This window comes from Festucalex cinctus, chromosome 12 (assembly GCF_051991245.1).
Source record: "Festucalex cinctus isolate MCC-2025b chromosome 12, RoL_Fcin_1.0, whole genome shotgun sequence".
Lineage (NCBI taxonomy): Eukaryota > Metazoa > Chordata > Actinopteri > Syngnathiformes > Syngnathidae > Festucalex > Festucalex cinctus.
Window position 1 is genome coordinate 926,861 of NC_135422.1, and position 16,917 is coordinate 943,777.

Below are 16,917 nucleotides of genomic sequence, written 5' to 3' on the forward strand. Positions count from 1 at the left end.
TTAATCTGTCACAGTTGCATGGAACTTTTCATTTGATAACGATGTCTTGCGCAGGACAAAACTCAGACGGTAACAGGAAAGTTTGAATCTGAATTCCTCTAAATTAAAAGTGAAAAGTGTCAAAATCTGCTGCGGTAGAGTGAGTGATGGAGGATGACACTTTTACACAGACCACTGTGGATGAGGTGCTTCAATCTTTTCATAGCACATATCCGTCATGTTCAGTTGCCAGGGAACGCTGTCCGTCATGTCCCAGTGGAGACAAAAACGGAAGACGTGCAATGTACTGTATTCGAATGCAAACCATCACTGCTGTCAATCTTCCAATCTGACTTGGAAATGATCAGCACAAAGAGCCGCAATACAGTAAGTCTTAAAATAGGTCAGAGGAAAGAGCTTTTTGGAAAGATAGCGGCAATATGAGAGCCTGCGGGAAATAAGGGCAGACGCTATTATGCCGCTTTTTGCAAACATGCAATGAAAAAGCCATTTATTGTTTGCATAAAAGCACTCACCTCTTAAATGACAACAGCGCTGAAGCTACATGACAATTTCACACATTTGTCTGCCGCGAGGAAGGTTGTGCAATTCAGTTTGACATCATTTTTGGTCAAACTGTGCCTTGTAAGACAAAAAAAAGATGGAAGAGGACATGGACACAAATCTGACACAGATCAGCAAGTAGCAAAGAATGTATTCTGGATGAGTTATTTCAAATTTTAAAATATACTTAATAAATAATATGTTCTTATTTTTGGATACTTGCTAATTGCTATGTTACATGGGCAATCATTTAAGGTGTATATTTGATTATAAAGTCAAGATCAATTGATAGCAAACATAATACCAAAATAGGTTTGTTGATAAAGAACTTTCAATCAGTGACAGGTGCTATCCCCGCTCTGCAGAGGTGGTGGTTGATGTATTTATTGTGATGATTGTGGAGGAGAAAGCGAGTTTTCATTGAGGATTGAGAGACAAAGCCATGCAAATGATTTTTTTCCTTGTCGTCATGTTGTTGATTCTTTGGATTGGATCCAGTTTAGAGAGTCTTACCTGCATCATTGGCTGTTTTCCTGCATCCGCAACCATCTGCTTCCACCTTTCGCTTCACCAAGTATGAAATCAATTGTTTAATAAATTCACAATTCTGGTTCCGAGTAGAAGGGTTGAGGCACTCAAAATTACCCACAATGCACATGGAAGATGATTGTCACTCAACAGGTTAAATAGACCACAATGCATTGCGAGCAGAAAAACAAGTCAAGCCTGTTTCATTTGAATGTTTGTTGAAAGCTTGTTCCGATCGGGGGTGGGGTTTCTGACGCACTTTCCAACGATTCAATAGTCCATAACGAAAGTCCAAATAGTGTACAGTCATTTGATCCGAATTCACAAGTCACTTTTCTGTAGCGATCCTAATGACAACACAAAATCTATTCAAAATGCAAAGACGTAATCAAAAAAAAAAAAAGTGGTGGAAAAAGTGTCTGTCCACCCCCGCATCAGTGCAAAGCGTAGGCTAGCCGATAGCAGTGTTTCTCAACCCTGGTCCTCAGGGCACACTATCCAGCCTGATCCCAATTCCCAACGCAGGCGATTCCAGTGCCAGTTCATCAGCAAGCTCCGACTGATGCGACGGTGTGCACGGGTGTGGCGCATTAACTATCAGTCACCAGGCATGGATGGAGTTGGGATGATGCATTTCTGTGTGTATTTTCTAACTTTCCGTGAAGGATCAGCAGCATAGAAAATAGAAAACTAAACAAAACTAATAGATAAACTAAATCTACAGTTCATTATTGTGACACATTTAGCTGTTTGTATGGTTGACGTGATGGTTTGCAATATATGGCCAATGTGTTTTTCTTATCTTTGTTACAGCTCACCTACTGCCACCATATAAGGTCTTAAATATCGACTTTCTCAAACGAGCGAGCAAGCAGTCAATGGTCAGCAGATGTGATATCGGTGCAAAATGTTTCATTATAGATGGGGTAAACGGAAGGTTAAATGGAAAACAGAACAGGAACTCTTGAGCTCAGACGTAGTATTAGGAGAAGGGATGAGCGGCTGGAAGATAAGCGCATGGAGTTGGAGAGTTATTGATGCAACTCAAAGTACACCGATTGGAAAATGTTCCTCTCCGCTGTGAACGTTTAAGCTCTAATGAAGCGCAGGAAGGAACCCCAATCAGTTACTAGTAGGAAACGGCCTTGCTGATCCTCTCTATGTAGTTACAAGTGAGCCGTTTTGTTTTGTTCTTTTTTTCTCCCTCAAGTTTTGAATACTCTTATCAACATATGACTTGCGTATATTGTGCACAATTGCACATTTGTAACATTTCAAATTCAAGAAAAAACAACAAAGAAGTTAAGCACATATTGTAATGCTGCTAACGCATTTTAACTGTAAAAGTTAAACATACAGGAGAAATTACACACGTACATTTTCATGATTCATTTCTAATTACATTTCACATCATGACAAAAAGTGCTGAAAAACTGTGCAGAGAGGAAAGTTTAGAACTTAATTGTTGCTTTCCAGCTACTGAACACTTCCACATACAAAGTCAGGATATTGCTCACAAGGCAGTTAGCATTAACATTGAATTTGATATTTCAACACATTCAAAAATCTGGGAAAGGTCCATATTTACCACTGTGCTACCTTTTAAAAAACATTGGGAACTGATGACATTAATTTTTAAAACTTTGTAGGTGGAATTCTTGCTTCATGTACAACTTAAGTTGTCATATTTTGCGCTTGATAACGTGCCACACATTTTCAGTGAACAGGTCTGGACTGCTGGCTGGCAGTTTATCGAAACTTACCTTTGTGCGGCGGAGTATTATGGCATGCAGCTGGTCGTTCTAATTGAGTCCTGACTCCTTCTGAGGGAACAAAAAAAACAAACTGTAAACAGCGCCAAACTCAGTGTAGCATGTTGAAGAAATGCGTATTTGACCAGTGCTGTGATGACAAGATATGGATGCTGATCTTGAGCCAGCGGTGTTGCTAAGCTAATCAATGCTTTCCGTTACCTTTTATGGGAACGTTGCTGCCAGTATGGATGCCACATAGGCACGTCTGTAGTTGTTATACAGTATGTGAAAACAGTGGCACAACCCAGAAATGCATTTACCAGTCTCAGTCTGTTGATTACGCCACAGCACGAGTAAACAATCGCGTCCAATTCTGAAACTATCGAATTGGGGTGTTTTGTTGTGACCGTGGCGTGTTTTTAGTGGGCTGGACACTATTTTCTGTCTCTTTCTCTCTCTTTATAGTTATTCTAATCATGATTTCTTCATCAATATTTTTATTTAACTTTTTGACTTCAAGGCAACTCATGTGGCGATGAGCGTGTGTGGTGGGTCGTTGCCCGAGCACCCTCGATTGACGAGCCGCCCACCACTGATTCAATTGTGTTTTCCAGCCATAGCAGAAAACATAATCACATCCGCACAATCATTGCATTTGGTCACATTATTAAAGCACCCTGGAGATATCAGCCAATTGCTTGTCGCAGGGAGCCAGACAGACAGTGAATGAGATATTTATTAAGAATGAGACTGAGGGTGCCAGTTCTAAAATATTATGCAACAAGATCTGACAGGTTCCAATTTCACTCGCTTGATTAACCCCTCGGGCCATTTTCAGAAAGTAGTCGAGTGCGTTTATTTGGTTTTCCAGCATAACATTTCAATGAACTTTTTTCTCTATTCGGGCAATTTTGAGCCAGATTTGGGACAAACCAATTCTAAAAAGGAATGCATTGATGACAAAACCTACAGGAGAAATTGGGGGTCAGGACATTACTCAAGGATGATATAATGGCACTTTTCCACCGTACCGGTTCCACACCGAAGCGGAAATTTTTGTCCCCGGGATGTTAGTGCCTCCACGGAACTTTTTCGGGGCCGAGCAGTTCTGCTGTTTAGAACCCTTTCGGCAGTGGTTCTGCTGCGCCGGTCGTCGGGGGACTAGCGGGGCCTTGACGTCACCTGTTGTCTGATTGGCCGACAGCAACGCCGCAAACAACGCCGTGGCACACGCCCATTTTCTTGTTTTAAGCGAGAAGAGGGAAGAGACGCCCGCCGGTCTTCACAAAGTCATAAATATACAGTATATACTCAACTCAACTCAACTCAAGTTTATTTCTAAAGCGCTTTCAAAACCGGCGGTTGCGGTGTGGTGTGGTACCCGGCCGTGCGGGACAAGTGCCATAAGTCTCGGGGGATCTGGAGTTGAAGTAACAATATTCAATTTTCTAGTCAGACATCCCAACTCTTTCAATTATATTCAAGGCTATCATTTTTAAAACACTTTAAGGGTGAGTTTTTATTACTTCAACAGCGGAAGGTAGTGATGGAAAAATGAAGCTTGATGAAGCGCTTGCGATTATTTTTTTTTACTCCTCTACTCTTGGTTTAAAGACAAAAATGCTAGCGCAATGGAAATTGATTACATTTCCACTGCATCTTTAAACCAAGATTGCCGTATAGAGGAGTCAAAAAATATCGCAATTAAGTGCTTCATGAAGCTTCATTTTCCCATTACTAGTAGAAAGTAGTTGTGCTTGAAAGTTAACGTATACTTTAGTTATGTAAATTAACGAGCACAACTGTAACTCTACAAAAGCTCAACATCGCTTTAATGACACAAAAATTCTATGAATCGTCACCAAAATGCACATCTCAACTCATGTCAATTTCAACCTCTGAAAATATCAAAAGGTATAATCGCCACAGCTACAATATTGTGGATTTTCTTGTGGACATACAGTGTGCTCATTAGTTTACATACCTCTCGTGTATGTGGCACAACTGTATATGGCAGAATTTTGTTTGTTTGTTATGTGTTGGCTGATTAAGTAGTAATTTTACCAGGAGATGGTGAAACAGAGTGAAAAAAGCTATATAATGCCATTTCAGTACGGGAGATGAAATTTACAAGTCAAACATCCAATGGCCATGTTTTTCAGGCCTTCCTCAAAATGTAGCTCTTCTTATAAGATTATACTTGGGATGTGATTACATCTGCTCTGTGCTGGTGTAAGCACCTACTGTGGCAGATTATGAATTAGGCTTTATAATGGGGCCCTGGCAAGGAGCTGCATGTACTCATGCTGAGGTGAGTCAGCAGCAAATGGCCTGATTACAGCAGCTGGACCTCAGAAAGAAATGTCCTGGCCCACCCGTTGTAAACAAAGATCGTGAGAAGGGGAAATACACACAGGCACACCTGGGATATGAACCATACATGCAATGAGCAATACCGGCGTATAATGTTGAAGGAAAACACAATAGCCATGGGAATTTATCAACATTTTATATATATTTTTTTCTTTTTAGCAAAAATGCTTTCACACATATGTTTTTTCTTGTGTTTTTTTTTTTTCTTTTTAAATCCTTGAGTCGCAGAATCATGACTAAGCCAAGTCACGCACACAATTTTATTCTTAGCAGCGTGAAAAGGGATGTTACAAGATGACACAAATAGAACTAGTAAAGTTAAATTGTCCATTCACAAAATACAAATGTGTCTTTTATCAACAATGGTGTCACTTCTTGGGATACTGTAATTGTACGTTTTTGTCTTTTTGGTAAGCCCGACTCGGGTGGAGTCAACAGATACTGTAAAAAAAAAAAACAGTAACATAATGTGACAAATTTGCTAATATGACGATAAGCTTTGGAAGGGGTGTGGGGGGTGCATTGTCAGTCAGTAAGAATTTGTATTTGTGTGTTTCTATGATTTGGGTGAGATTTTAAATTGATATTTGAAGGACAAGAAGTTGATGGAAAATCCCATTTCACTTAGCCAGCTAGAAACGACCAAGTTAGTACACCACAGTAAAGCACCGTCACTGTTTGCTTGCAATGAAAATAAAAACACCACCAAATGATTTCCCCACGTTTACATTCCATCCAGTTATTTGTACAAAATATGCCAATATACAGAATGCTACACCGAGGGATCAAAACGATTTGAAAAAAAAAAAAAAAGTATCAACACCCGACAGAATCAGATGCAGCAAAACCCCACAGATATTGAGAAAGGCATCAAAATCTCAGTTAGGCTGTAATTCTGAAAAGACACTAATTGAAAGTAAATCTAATTTACAATGCTGAATGAAAGTCAATGAATGAAAAATAGCTCACTGGATGAACCAACTCAAGCAATGCATAACACAACAGCCATTTATTTGCCGTTCTATTCCATCCCATCTGGTTTAAGAGTTTTGAGAAACTTTACCAATGATACGCAATATTTCCCATTTTGCAGGTTATTGTCATACGGGCTTCGTTTATAACATAGCCAAACTAGAAAATCCTTGTCATTGTCAAAAATAAGCCATGATAGATGATGTTGCTTGGATTCATTTGAACTTTTGTCACCAACTTTAACTGAATGAGAGTGAACATAAAATGATTTGATCAGCTTTGTGCTACATTTCTTTTAATCATGTGCAAAAAAAAGGTAATATCTGGACCTGTCCTGCTTTGACCCAATTATGACCTTAAATCTTACATTACTCAAAGTAGGAAGGAAGTCAGTTTCATCTTATCTTGAAAAAGGGCCACATGGTGTAAATATTGTGCTTGGTCTAAACTGCGACTGAAAATAACAGCGGATGAACATAATATGGTAAGAAATGCTCTATGAAGGCTACCTTTTGTGATATTTTGATTCTGCTGTATCACTCCAAATAATAAATAGTACAAATGATAGAAAACCTTGATAAAAGTAACATTTGGATCCCCCCCTCCCCCATTGTGATCCTGTGGTCCTCCGATCAACTGTGGCAGTAGTCTCATTTCACGCAGTTGGGTCACACAAAAGTACATCGCATTCACCACAGCTGCGGCAAATCCACTTGGCAGTCAATTCATTTGATAAAGACCCAGTAAATCCACTCACAATTTCTCCTCTCTTTTTCCCTTTGTGCTCATGTGCTGTGCTGAGGGAAAATATTCCAGGCCATAGCTGTGCAATCCGAGACTGAAGAAAAGTGAAATATTTTGTATATACAGTCGAGGACTGTGAGTTGAGCGGTTTGTTGAAAAATGACATTTGAACTTAGGATGCCCAAAATACTGGTCCCCTTCTGATCATGTATTTCTGTTGTCTATGATTTCGATCAAGTATCTGGTGTTGTTTGGCCGAGTGCACTTCGCCCAAACAGTCCTCAAACTGTGCTCTCCATCACCCACTCCGAGCCCTCTAAACTTGGCTTATCCTCCTCGTTGTCCTCGTACTGTAGTAGCATGCCATTAACTGACAAACTGCGTTTAGTCCAAATGTTGCTGATCCTGCGAGGGCAGCTGCCACGGCACTGCGTCGACCCCACGTGACCCATGTCAAACGAATGGCTCCTTTTGGGTTGACCTTCCTGGGGTAAGCCAAGAAGACGGCCCAGCATGGTGGTGGACTCGGCTCTTCCGAGCAGAGGTTCTTTGTCGGATAGCGGCGCGACGGTCCCCGTCATGATAGCGCCGGAGGGGCCGGCGACGCCTTGACGCTCCCTCGACATCCCTCGCAGCTCCATTGCGGTGAAGGCTCCCAAAAGGTGGTCCAAGTTGGGCTGCGGTTTGTGGCCATGCCTGTGCCGACGGAACTTGCTGCCGGGCAGGGTGCTGCATTCAGCTCCCTGCATGCTGTAGCAGTCTTCGAGCCTTCGTCCCGGTTGACTCTCCAGTGAGTTGGAGGAGGACGACGACGAGGAGATGCTGCTCTGAAGGGATCCGCATTTAAACTCGACCATTTCCTCACGCATGACCACCACGGCCGATTTGACTTGCGGCGGGGCGCCGTTGAACCTGTTCATACCCCCGTTGGTCTGTGAGTAAGTATTGCTTACAGAGGGTAACTTTATAGTCTGGATGCCACTTGTTACCTTGTAGCGCACCATGAGGATGATGATAAAGACCAGCAGCGTGGCCACGATGATGCCGCCAATGACCAAGATCATGGTGCCACCCAAGAAGCCACTGTGAAGAGACTGGCATTGCGGGTAGTCGTCCGTGGTCACGAATTGGACGCAGCCGACAATGTTGGTGGCTGTGAGCGTGGTGGCGCTGTCGTCCCAGATGGCCAACACACACAGATCGTACTGCATCCCTGGGACCAGATTGGTGACTACGAAGGCTCTGCTGGTCATGGGAATCATCCTATAAACACGCAGATGGAAAAGGAAACAAAGTATGTATTCATTAAATATCAGACTGGGATGCAAATTCAAGTGTACACGGGATTTATTACATTTTGCCATGATAGGAAATGACGTGGTTATATTAAGTGCTAACAGTTGATTCCAGGGGTCTTCAAAACGTAGCTCGTTCTTTCTGAGTAAGGTGTTACCTCGTTCATCGTGGGGGTTACAAAAATGACCCGCAATAGGCGAAATCCGCAAAGTAGATGTTTTTTTTTTTATTTATGGTTGCGTTTTTTTTTAGGGGTTTTTTTTTGTTTTGTTTTTTCGTGGGGATTTACAATTTACAATTTAAATAATTTTTTTTTTTTTTTTTTCACAAGTCAGTGAACAAATATATGCTCATGAAACAGTAAACTGAGAAAGAAAATTGCAGGAAAAAATCTATCTATCTATCTATCAAACCAAAAATCTTGCATCGCATTGTCAGCCCAAGGCTGACGACATGATCAACTAAGGTTGCTTTGATTTCATTGGAAAGTTGCTGTCTTGGCCATGAAATCCTCTACCAGCTCTACCCATACCTCTCAAAATGCTCACCCTCTCCCTTTCTATCTCTCTGCCATGTCTGTAAAACAAACAAACAAAAAAAGTGTTCATCTGCGGTCTTTTTTTCTTTTCTTTTTTTTTTTATCGTGCACTGCTTATACTTCCTGTACTAACAATTAACCATTGAGGTGCATTGAGGTGTTTGGCCAGGTGGCACATACATTAGCCATTTAGCTCATGTATTGTCATTTTGAATGGCAGTGTGTTGCAACGTTGCAAACACGTGACCTGAAATCAGATTGTTGTGTCTTATGCAGATGAATCGTGTTCAGTGCATTTCAAAAGTGCCATTTTGGAATTGGAAATTGTGTGCAAAGCAGAAAATGTCTTTCGAGTTTTGGAGACTTGAGAAAAAAAAAGTCTTGCTCTCAGTTTAAATAATTGTGCTATGCAAGTCATTTTTGTGTTTTAGCAATTGAAAAAAACTATAAAACATGTTTCAATTATTTCACCTTTTTTTTTTTGAAAGTACATAACTCCAGATGTGCTCATTCATGGTTTTGATGCCCTCAGTGAGACTCTACAACATAAATAGACATGAAAATAAAGAAAATGCATCTCTCTCTTTCTGTTTGATGGTCTGACTTGGAAGAAAAGTAGCAAGAAAATCAACAAAAGATAAGGTAAACTGGTGATATATAAAGTTAAGGTGACAAATTGAAATCCATTCTGGCCACAGATAAATGTCAGCAAGAGAGTAAAGCCAAAATAGCCGAACCGCAAATGCAGCGAGGGAACACCAACATAGTTCAACAACGGCTCAAATGATATGAGCATAAAGTGCCTTGATATTTTTTCATCAAGTCAATTTACAGCCATCCTATCACTTTTTATTACTGTACTATAAAATGAGACAATTTGACAATCTCCAGTCAATAACACAAGTTTGACTGTTGTCCCTTGGTTGCAACTTGCAGCGGTGATAAATTACAGGTTAATAGTCTCGCCAATATCATCAAAGGACACCCACTGCTTTTTTCTTTTTTTCTTTGAATGCTGAGTGCATCTTCTGTTGAAAGATGTTTTTGAGAAACTAAGTTTCTGGAAACTGAAGTTATAAGGCAAATATTAAAACCTATACTGTATGATCAAATGTGTTGAGGCTGACATTTTACATGGAAAATAACAAACAAGCATCCTTCCATCTCATAGATGATTAATAGAGAGCCACTGACTTGTTTGTTAAGCTTGAACTTGAAGGAGTTTGGAGAAACATTTATTTCTTTATTACAAGGTAGACAGTTCAGTTTTGATAATAATACATATTTAACAATGGTAAAATATTTTGCCATGTAGCGCTCATTCTGAAAAAGGAAACCATTCTTTGCAAACCTTTTTAGGGTTAGTGTGGCTTTAAAAAAAAAATGATGACCAGTAATTTATGTTCCCCTTTGTTGTAGGCTTTGCAGACTATGATGTAGCTGAATGTTGAATATCTTAGAAAAGATCAAGGTTGTTCAAATTTATGCAAACTGACAGTTTCTCAAAAAAAATAATAAAAAAAAATTCAAGATTGTTGTGCATTGAAACCCCCCCCCCAAAAAATCATGTCATGGTCTGTGCATTCACCAAGACGATTTTCAGTCAATTGCAGAGACGGAAGAACGTCCCATAATGACAACCATCCAGGTGAAGAACAGTGCAATAATTTCCTCCAAAACACTCGGCTTACAATTGCGACCCGCTGCACACCGAGCAACGCCGCCAAAGGCGACCTGAAGTGTTTTTTCGTGTGAGGGGCTCTGCAACCAGTTTCCATGACCGGGGAGCATCTGTTGCCCAAATGCACTCGTGCAGTCAATAATGAAGCAATCATCGACAACAGCCTCTTAAATATCGACACTCTCATTTTCACTTTTTGCATGTTTCCCCTCTTTTCTTTTTATGATATGTTTATTACTTGACAATCACGCCACTTTATTTGCGGCTCAATAAAAAAATAATAAATAAATAATACAGAACAGTAGGCTATATGTGAAGCCTCAATGTTGCTTCCTGAACACCAGGGGGTCATAGTTTCTTTTCCTGCAACAAGTTGGTATATGTGCGAGGGTTAATTAAGGGCCATGTGTACGGGTGTGAGCGGCCAACTGTAATTTGTCCGCCATTGTCCAGTTCGGTCGCATTCAGCAGCAATGTCGCTCAGTGTGCAGCGGGCCAAAGAGTTTAATCTTAGTTCCATTGGACAAAACAGCTTGTTTTTCCACATTCCAAAAGTCCCTGCGGTATTTTTTACAAACTGCTTTGGGGCTTTCATGAGGTTTCCTTCGAGCCACTGGGCCATAAAGCCTGGATCAGTGGAGTGTTGCAATTAATGTTATCTAGAACTTTCTCCAGTCTTCCCCAAGGATCCCTGCAGCTTAACCGTTGCGACTGTTTAGAGAGCTGACGAAGAACGAAGCGGTATTTTGCAAGTATTTTCTGCCTGCTCAAGAAACAAACCGAAACAAACCGAAACCTGCGCTTTGTATACATTTTGGAGACGACTGTCGAACATTGGAATTTCATTTGCTCAGATCTGTGCTTTGCTGAAATCTTGTCTTACTTCTCCAGGCTTTGTGTATTTATTTATTTTTTTATACTCTGATGGACCCAATTTAAATTAAACCTGTCACAGAAAAAGTCATAATTTATTACGTTTGTAGCGCTTACAAATTTGCAAAGCACGTCTAAAATTAAATTTCAACAAGTGCAAGAACGATCTATAAATAGGTAATATTGCTGTTCATCTATCTCTATTCTTAGCTTTGGTCCTTCTGAACTGCATACATAACATTGCTGCAGTTCATTATTCATCCTTAATTGCCTTTTTCCATAATGAGGAATACGCTACTTTTCCTCATGGCTGAAGGAACTCATGCAATCGTTTCCTTCCCCCCACTAGCCTACAATTGATATTCAATCAGGGATAGATATGTCGAGCACATTTTGGGGAGTGCTGAAGCACCTATAAAGTAAATCCAAGTGCCCTCAAAATTTGTGAGAAAATAGCATGCGAGTTCAACCATTAACATTACATTATAAAAGAGAGCAAGCCATTTTCATTGTTTTTCATCTATCTATCTATCTATACGCGTGTAAGTATGTATATTTTGTTTAATATTTTGAGAGAAAAAAAAATCTGCGAAATCCATGGGTGCCGAACCACAAGTATGCGGGTGTTGTTAGCATTTCAAGGCTGGTTTTTCTCAGGGGAACCGTTTCAATATGTTTAATTGTTTGTTCACTGAGCCACATGAGTCGAAGAGGATACAGAATTTCAAGAAAGGGATGTTGGGGGTCGCAAGCGCAAAAGAATGTAGAGGTATTCTGCAAAAAAATCTGGATCTGTGTGACAGTGTGCAACTTGAATCTTGGGACTGAAAATTTTGTTTTCCAGCTCAATTATCTTTGTTGAATGTTATTGCTTTTCTCGTCTCATTTGCTATATGAAATATATTTCACAGAGCTCTGAGATTTCCAAAACCGGTCGCCAAGCTAATGTTTAATGGACTATTAAGGTGGCAGTCTGTAATCCTTTCTTGTTTGATTTCTAATTAATGTTTCAGGGAAAAAGACAAACAACTGGCCAAAGTGTGTGTGTGGGGGGGATAATTAAATATTTGGAAGAATAAAGAAGAACAAAATTGGTAATAACTACTTCAACCTTCTTCCATGAGATACTTCAAAAACAGAAGGCACTTTGATATGTCATTGTATGACTAATTCTTACCTGTAAATGAGAACTTCATCCTCAGAGCAATTGTACTGAAGCTGATACATTTTGACCTTTGGTGTCGATTTGCCTACAGTCCATTTAATCAGGGCTGAAGCCGAGGACACTTCTGAGACAGAGACCACATTCTCGGGCAGAATTTTAGGCTCCCCTTTACTGATCTTGGTCGAGCTGGTTATGTCCGAAAGACCGGACTTGGACTGGGTGGTGCGGTTTGTGGCGTTTGTCAGGTGAGGGAGCTGAATGATTGACAGCTCGATATGGGCTGTGGATTCCCCGGCAGCATTTGCAGCGATGCATGTGAATGTTCCATAATCCTTGGACGTTGTGATTGTGATATCAAGGGTGCCATTTTCATACAAAGTTGCTCGAGAAGAATTGCTGATCAGTCGGTCGTCAGGGGCAACCCAGTGCACGGTTGGCATCGGGTCACCAACCGCCTTGCAGCGCAGACTCGCAGTTTGGCCTTCGAGCACGAGCAATTTGTTCGTATGCTGAGTGATGAGCGGGGGCTCGCAAACAAATTCCTCCTCCTGAACTGACCAAAAGTAGCGTCCTTTCACGCTTGCGGGAGAAGCGCAGGTTTCCATGTCGTCCTCCCGTTCGAGCCGCCGAAGCCAAAGCACCTCGCAGTTGCAGTGCAACGGGTTCCCGCCGAAGCTCAGAGACAGCGGAGGTATGTACGGAGTACTCATGCCAATGCTCGTTTGGGAACGCGCAAAGATGGGGTCCGGCGGGAGCTTCTGCAGACGGTTGGAAGTAAGATCCAAACGAGCCAGTTTTTCAAGATCTGTAAAAGTCCCCTCAGCAATGAAGGAGATGAGATTATGATCCAGACTCATCTGATGGAGGTTGACCATCTTGCGGATGGCATCCCAAGGCACGCTGCGGAGGTTGTTATATGACAAGTCCAGATCTTCCAGCGTGAGCAGCAGGTCGTCGAAGGCCTCTTTGGAGATGCCACTCAGCTGATTGTTGTTGAGGATCAGATGCTGCAGGTTGATCAGCCCTCGGAGGTCGTCCGGCCCCAGCTCGGTCAGTCTGTTGGTGTCCAGGTGAAGAGATCGCAGGGTCTCCAGGTCGATGAAGGAGAAAGGCTGGATCGTGCTGATGGTGTTGCGGGACAGGGTGAGGTCCACCAGACCTGTCATGTTGGCAAAGTCCTGAGTGCTTATCTTGAGGATAAAGTTGCCGCCCAGTCGGAGCTCCACGGTGTGCCGATCGATGTCCGGCGGGACGAAGAGGAGGCCTTTGGAGGGGCAAAGCGTGCCCAGAGATTCTGAGAGGTTCTGGCACACGCAGTATTTGGGACATGCATGGACCGTGGTGAGCGTGATTCCCAGCAGCAGGAGACCGACGACCACTTTGTCCATGTTCGTTCATACAAAGGGGACCTGCAGAAATGACAACGAAAACGTATTACTTTGCCTCATCTGTGATAGGTGACACACGGAAGAGGCGAGACGGTTTTTTGCACAACAGTTTGTTTCCGGTTCGGTTTGCGACGTGTGGGCTGCGTCAAAAATACTTCCAACTTTGCGCCCCTGGGTTGCGCATTCGCAACCTGGACGGACCGGAAATAAACTGAAATGAAACTGAAAATCACGCCTCTTCCGTGGCATATAGGATGCATATTTCTAATACAAAACCAAAAATATCCTAACCAATAGTTGACACAAAAATATAGACAATACGGCGGCACATGTAAGCTTGTGTTGAAACAGCAATTCACAAACAAGCTTAGCCTATGTAGATAAACAAAGTTGTTTTGATGAGGAAATCACATTAGCATCTTTTTTCTTTTCTTTTTTCTCATTAACAAGCTTGATTCAAAGATTTTCATACACTGAAATTTGCAATGCAACGGAGGAGTAACAAATCACATGAGGATAGTTTGAATGAAGCTCAGGCTCAATGATGCATACGCTTAGTGTATCATTTTGAAAACAATAATAATGGCTGGCTTGGAAATATGTCTTTGGGAACATGTTAACTGACATGGTGTTTGCTATAATACCTGAGAAATCTTTAAACCTAATCGAAAGTTTGTCACCTCACAGGCTCAAATTGTGCATTACAAGAGAACAGCGCCGTTGCAAGTCCCTTGTGATTCCATATTTCGATTCTGTTTTGAAGGACAGACAGTTTGGAGATGGATTCTTTGGAAGAATTGTTGTACGTTCCCTATGATCGCTGTATTTTGTGTTTGCATTGCTCTGTGCTGAACTTTATACTTAGTGTATTTTACATCAGACACCTTTTTGGGCAGCGGAAGATGTGTGGAGTTCGTTCACAGCAGTTCTTGCTTTCTTTTTACATCATAGCCTGCCTGCTTTTGTGATCAAGTTATCAGACAGACCGAAATAACCCGGGCAGAATGTGTGGGACGAGTCACATGACCTTGACTTGAGTCAACTGGGGGTCGTTAAATTTCACGACTTGCTAGGCAAAGACGTCTGGAAGTCTCGACCGAACTTTGGCTTGAAATCCTTGAAAAGGCATTCAGTGTATATTTGAAAATGTTTTAAATAAGAAAGAAAAGTCTTTGTGTCATACACACCATAGACCTGCTAATCCGACCCCTTTATGAGACGAGGGCTGCCTCGTTGAGTAAACACGACGATGATGAAGATGAATATTTTTGTATTCAAGGATGAGCTTTTTTTGATGAAATCGGGGAAAAGAAAACAATAGCAACATGCAAGGTTTGCAACGCGAAGGTAAAGCGACACCATTCCATAACAAAATTATGGGATTTAAAGGACTCTTCATAGGTAGTCAAGGCCTCCAGCTAAGGGAATACAAAATGTTTTGCAAAACCTTTGAAATTATAAATAGGTAGTATAATTAAATTATTATTATTTAGGCTTTTAGCCTTTAATTGGTAGGACAGAATTGGCAAGTGACTATAGTATAAGGGGGTTAATGGCCTTGTTTGACTTTGGGTCTCTTCCTGGTCAGTCAATTAGGGATTAATGAATGCGTTGCTTAATAATTGTTCACCTCACTGCTAATTAACCTTGACGTATACACATACGATCTTGTATGATCGTTGAAATAAATAAACGACCGGCTCATAAACTGGAAATATTACCTAGCTGTGATCTTTTTGAACATACTGCATTACAGTACAGTGAACAGACATACAGTATAAAGAATCCAAATTATACTAATCTTTTTACGGTACTCAAATGTCACAACATTTTTACAGAGAAGTCTGGAAATTAAGTTCTGGAAAAAAAAAAGCATGAAATTTCAAAATATTAAATGTGTAGGTGGCCTAATTACTGCAACTATATCTTATTTTTGCTTAGTTATTGTGTTTTTGATCATGCCATTTTAAATTGTGTATGTAGTCCAACCAGCCACCATATAATTTTCGAAATAATTTCAGCACTATTGAGCTATTCTTCGCAAAAAAATAAAAAATAAATAATTCTGCTCAACTGTTTTGGTCCTTAAGAGATCCTTAAACTCCTTAAATATTAATAACTACCCCCAAATAATAATGTATTATCGTATTGTTTTTGCTAAAAAGTGGCATTTATGATAGTACACAAAAGTAAAAGAAATATGAAGCTTGAAAACGGTCCAGTCCTAATTTTCAAACAATTCCCATTCAAATTAGCATCAAATGGAGAATGTAGCTTGGTGGTGGAGTAAGCCCAGCTGAGAGATTGAGATGACCTTTTTCTGAATAGGGGTTCTCCACACAAGGTAATAAGAACCCGTGCAGGGTGTTTAAGGTCTGCATCCATTTGCTCGTGGCCTTTTCCGAGGCTCAAACACCATCTACGACGGTCGAGGCAAAGGTCAAGCCTGCTGCTGAAATACCAAGAGCCACATCCAGACTTACAGTGCATTAGAGGAAAGGACGTACTGTAAAGATACACTGTGATTACTCCGGTTTGCCACAGAAAAGAAATCAATCTCTCATTTGGGGAAGCAAGCAAGTGCATAAAAGCCACATTTTCTGTGATTAAAATCATCCAAATTTGGGGGGAAATGAAAGTGTCTGCCCAACTTGTATAATGGTTCATTCAACACTTTTCATTTTTGTTTCTGGCATTTAAAAAAAAAAAAAGTTCTCACCACCTCTCATTTTTCCTGCAGTATGTCGCCTTTCAGACACGTTAGTTGAAGATGCAAAGTCAGCTATCGCAATTCATTTCAGGTTTGATAAATCACATAGTATGCATTGAATTCATCAATTTGCATATATACTCCTCCCAAAATGCATCAAATAAACTGGACAGCAATATTGCCAAACATAATCTGTTGCAATGAACAAACTTTTAGTAAATCAGGTACTAAATGTCATGTCTGTTTATTTATATCCAAAAAATAAATAAATAAATAGAGCTAATTACATGGCAAAGTTACACTGCCACTTCGATAGTACTGACAGACTAATAGTGTCATAAAATGTTTGCAG

General features: G+C 40.8%; 1 protein-coding gene across 6 annotated transcripts in view; it reads right to left on the reverse strand.

Annotated features, from left to right (window-relative positions):
• Nucleotides 1-6,179: 6,179 nt before the first annotated feature.
• LOC144031912 (leucine-rich repeat and fibronectin type-III domain-containing protein 2) overlaps nt 6,180-16,917 on the reverse strand; it is an 88,767-nt gene continuing 78,029 nt past the window's right edge. For 5 of the 6 annotated variants that reach the window (XM_077539442.1, XM_077539443.1, XM_077539439.1 and 2 more), the window contains 2 exons: nt 12,480-13,876; nt 6,180-8,177 (listed from right to left, as the gene is read on the reverse strand). In XM_077539442.1, coding sequence (XP_077395568.1) covers nt 7,196-8,177; nt 12,480-13,855 — 2,358 coding nt within the window. In that variant the 5' untranslated portion in view covers nt 13,856-13,876 and the 3' untranslated portion in view covers nt 6,180-7,195. The remainder of the gene's footprint in view (nt 8,178-12,479; nt 13,877-16,917) is intronic. The other variant, XM_077539444.1, reaches the window with a different exon arrangement.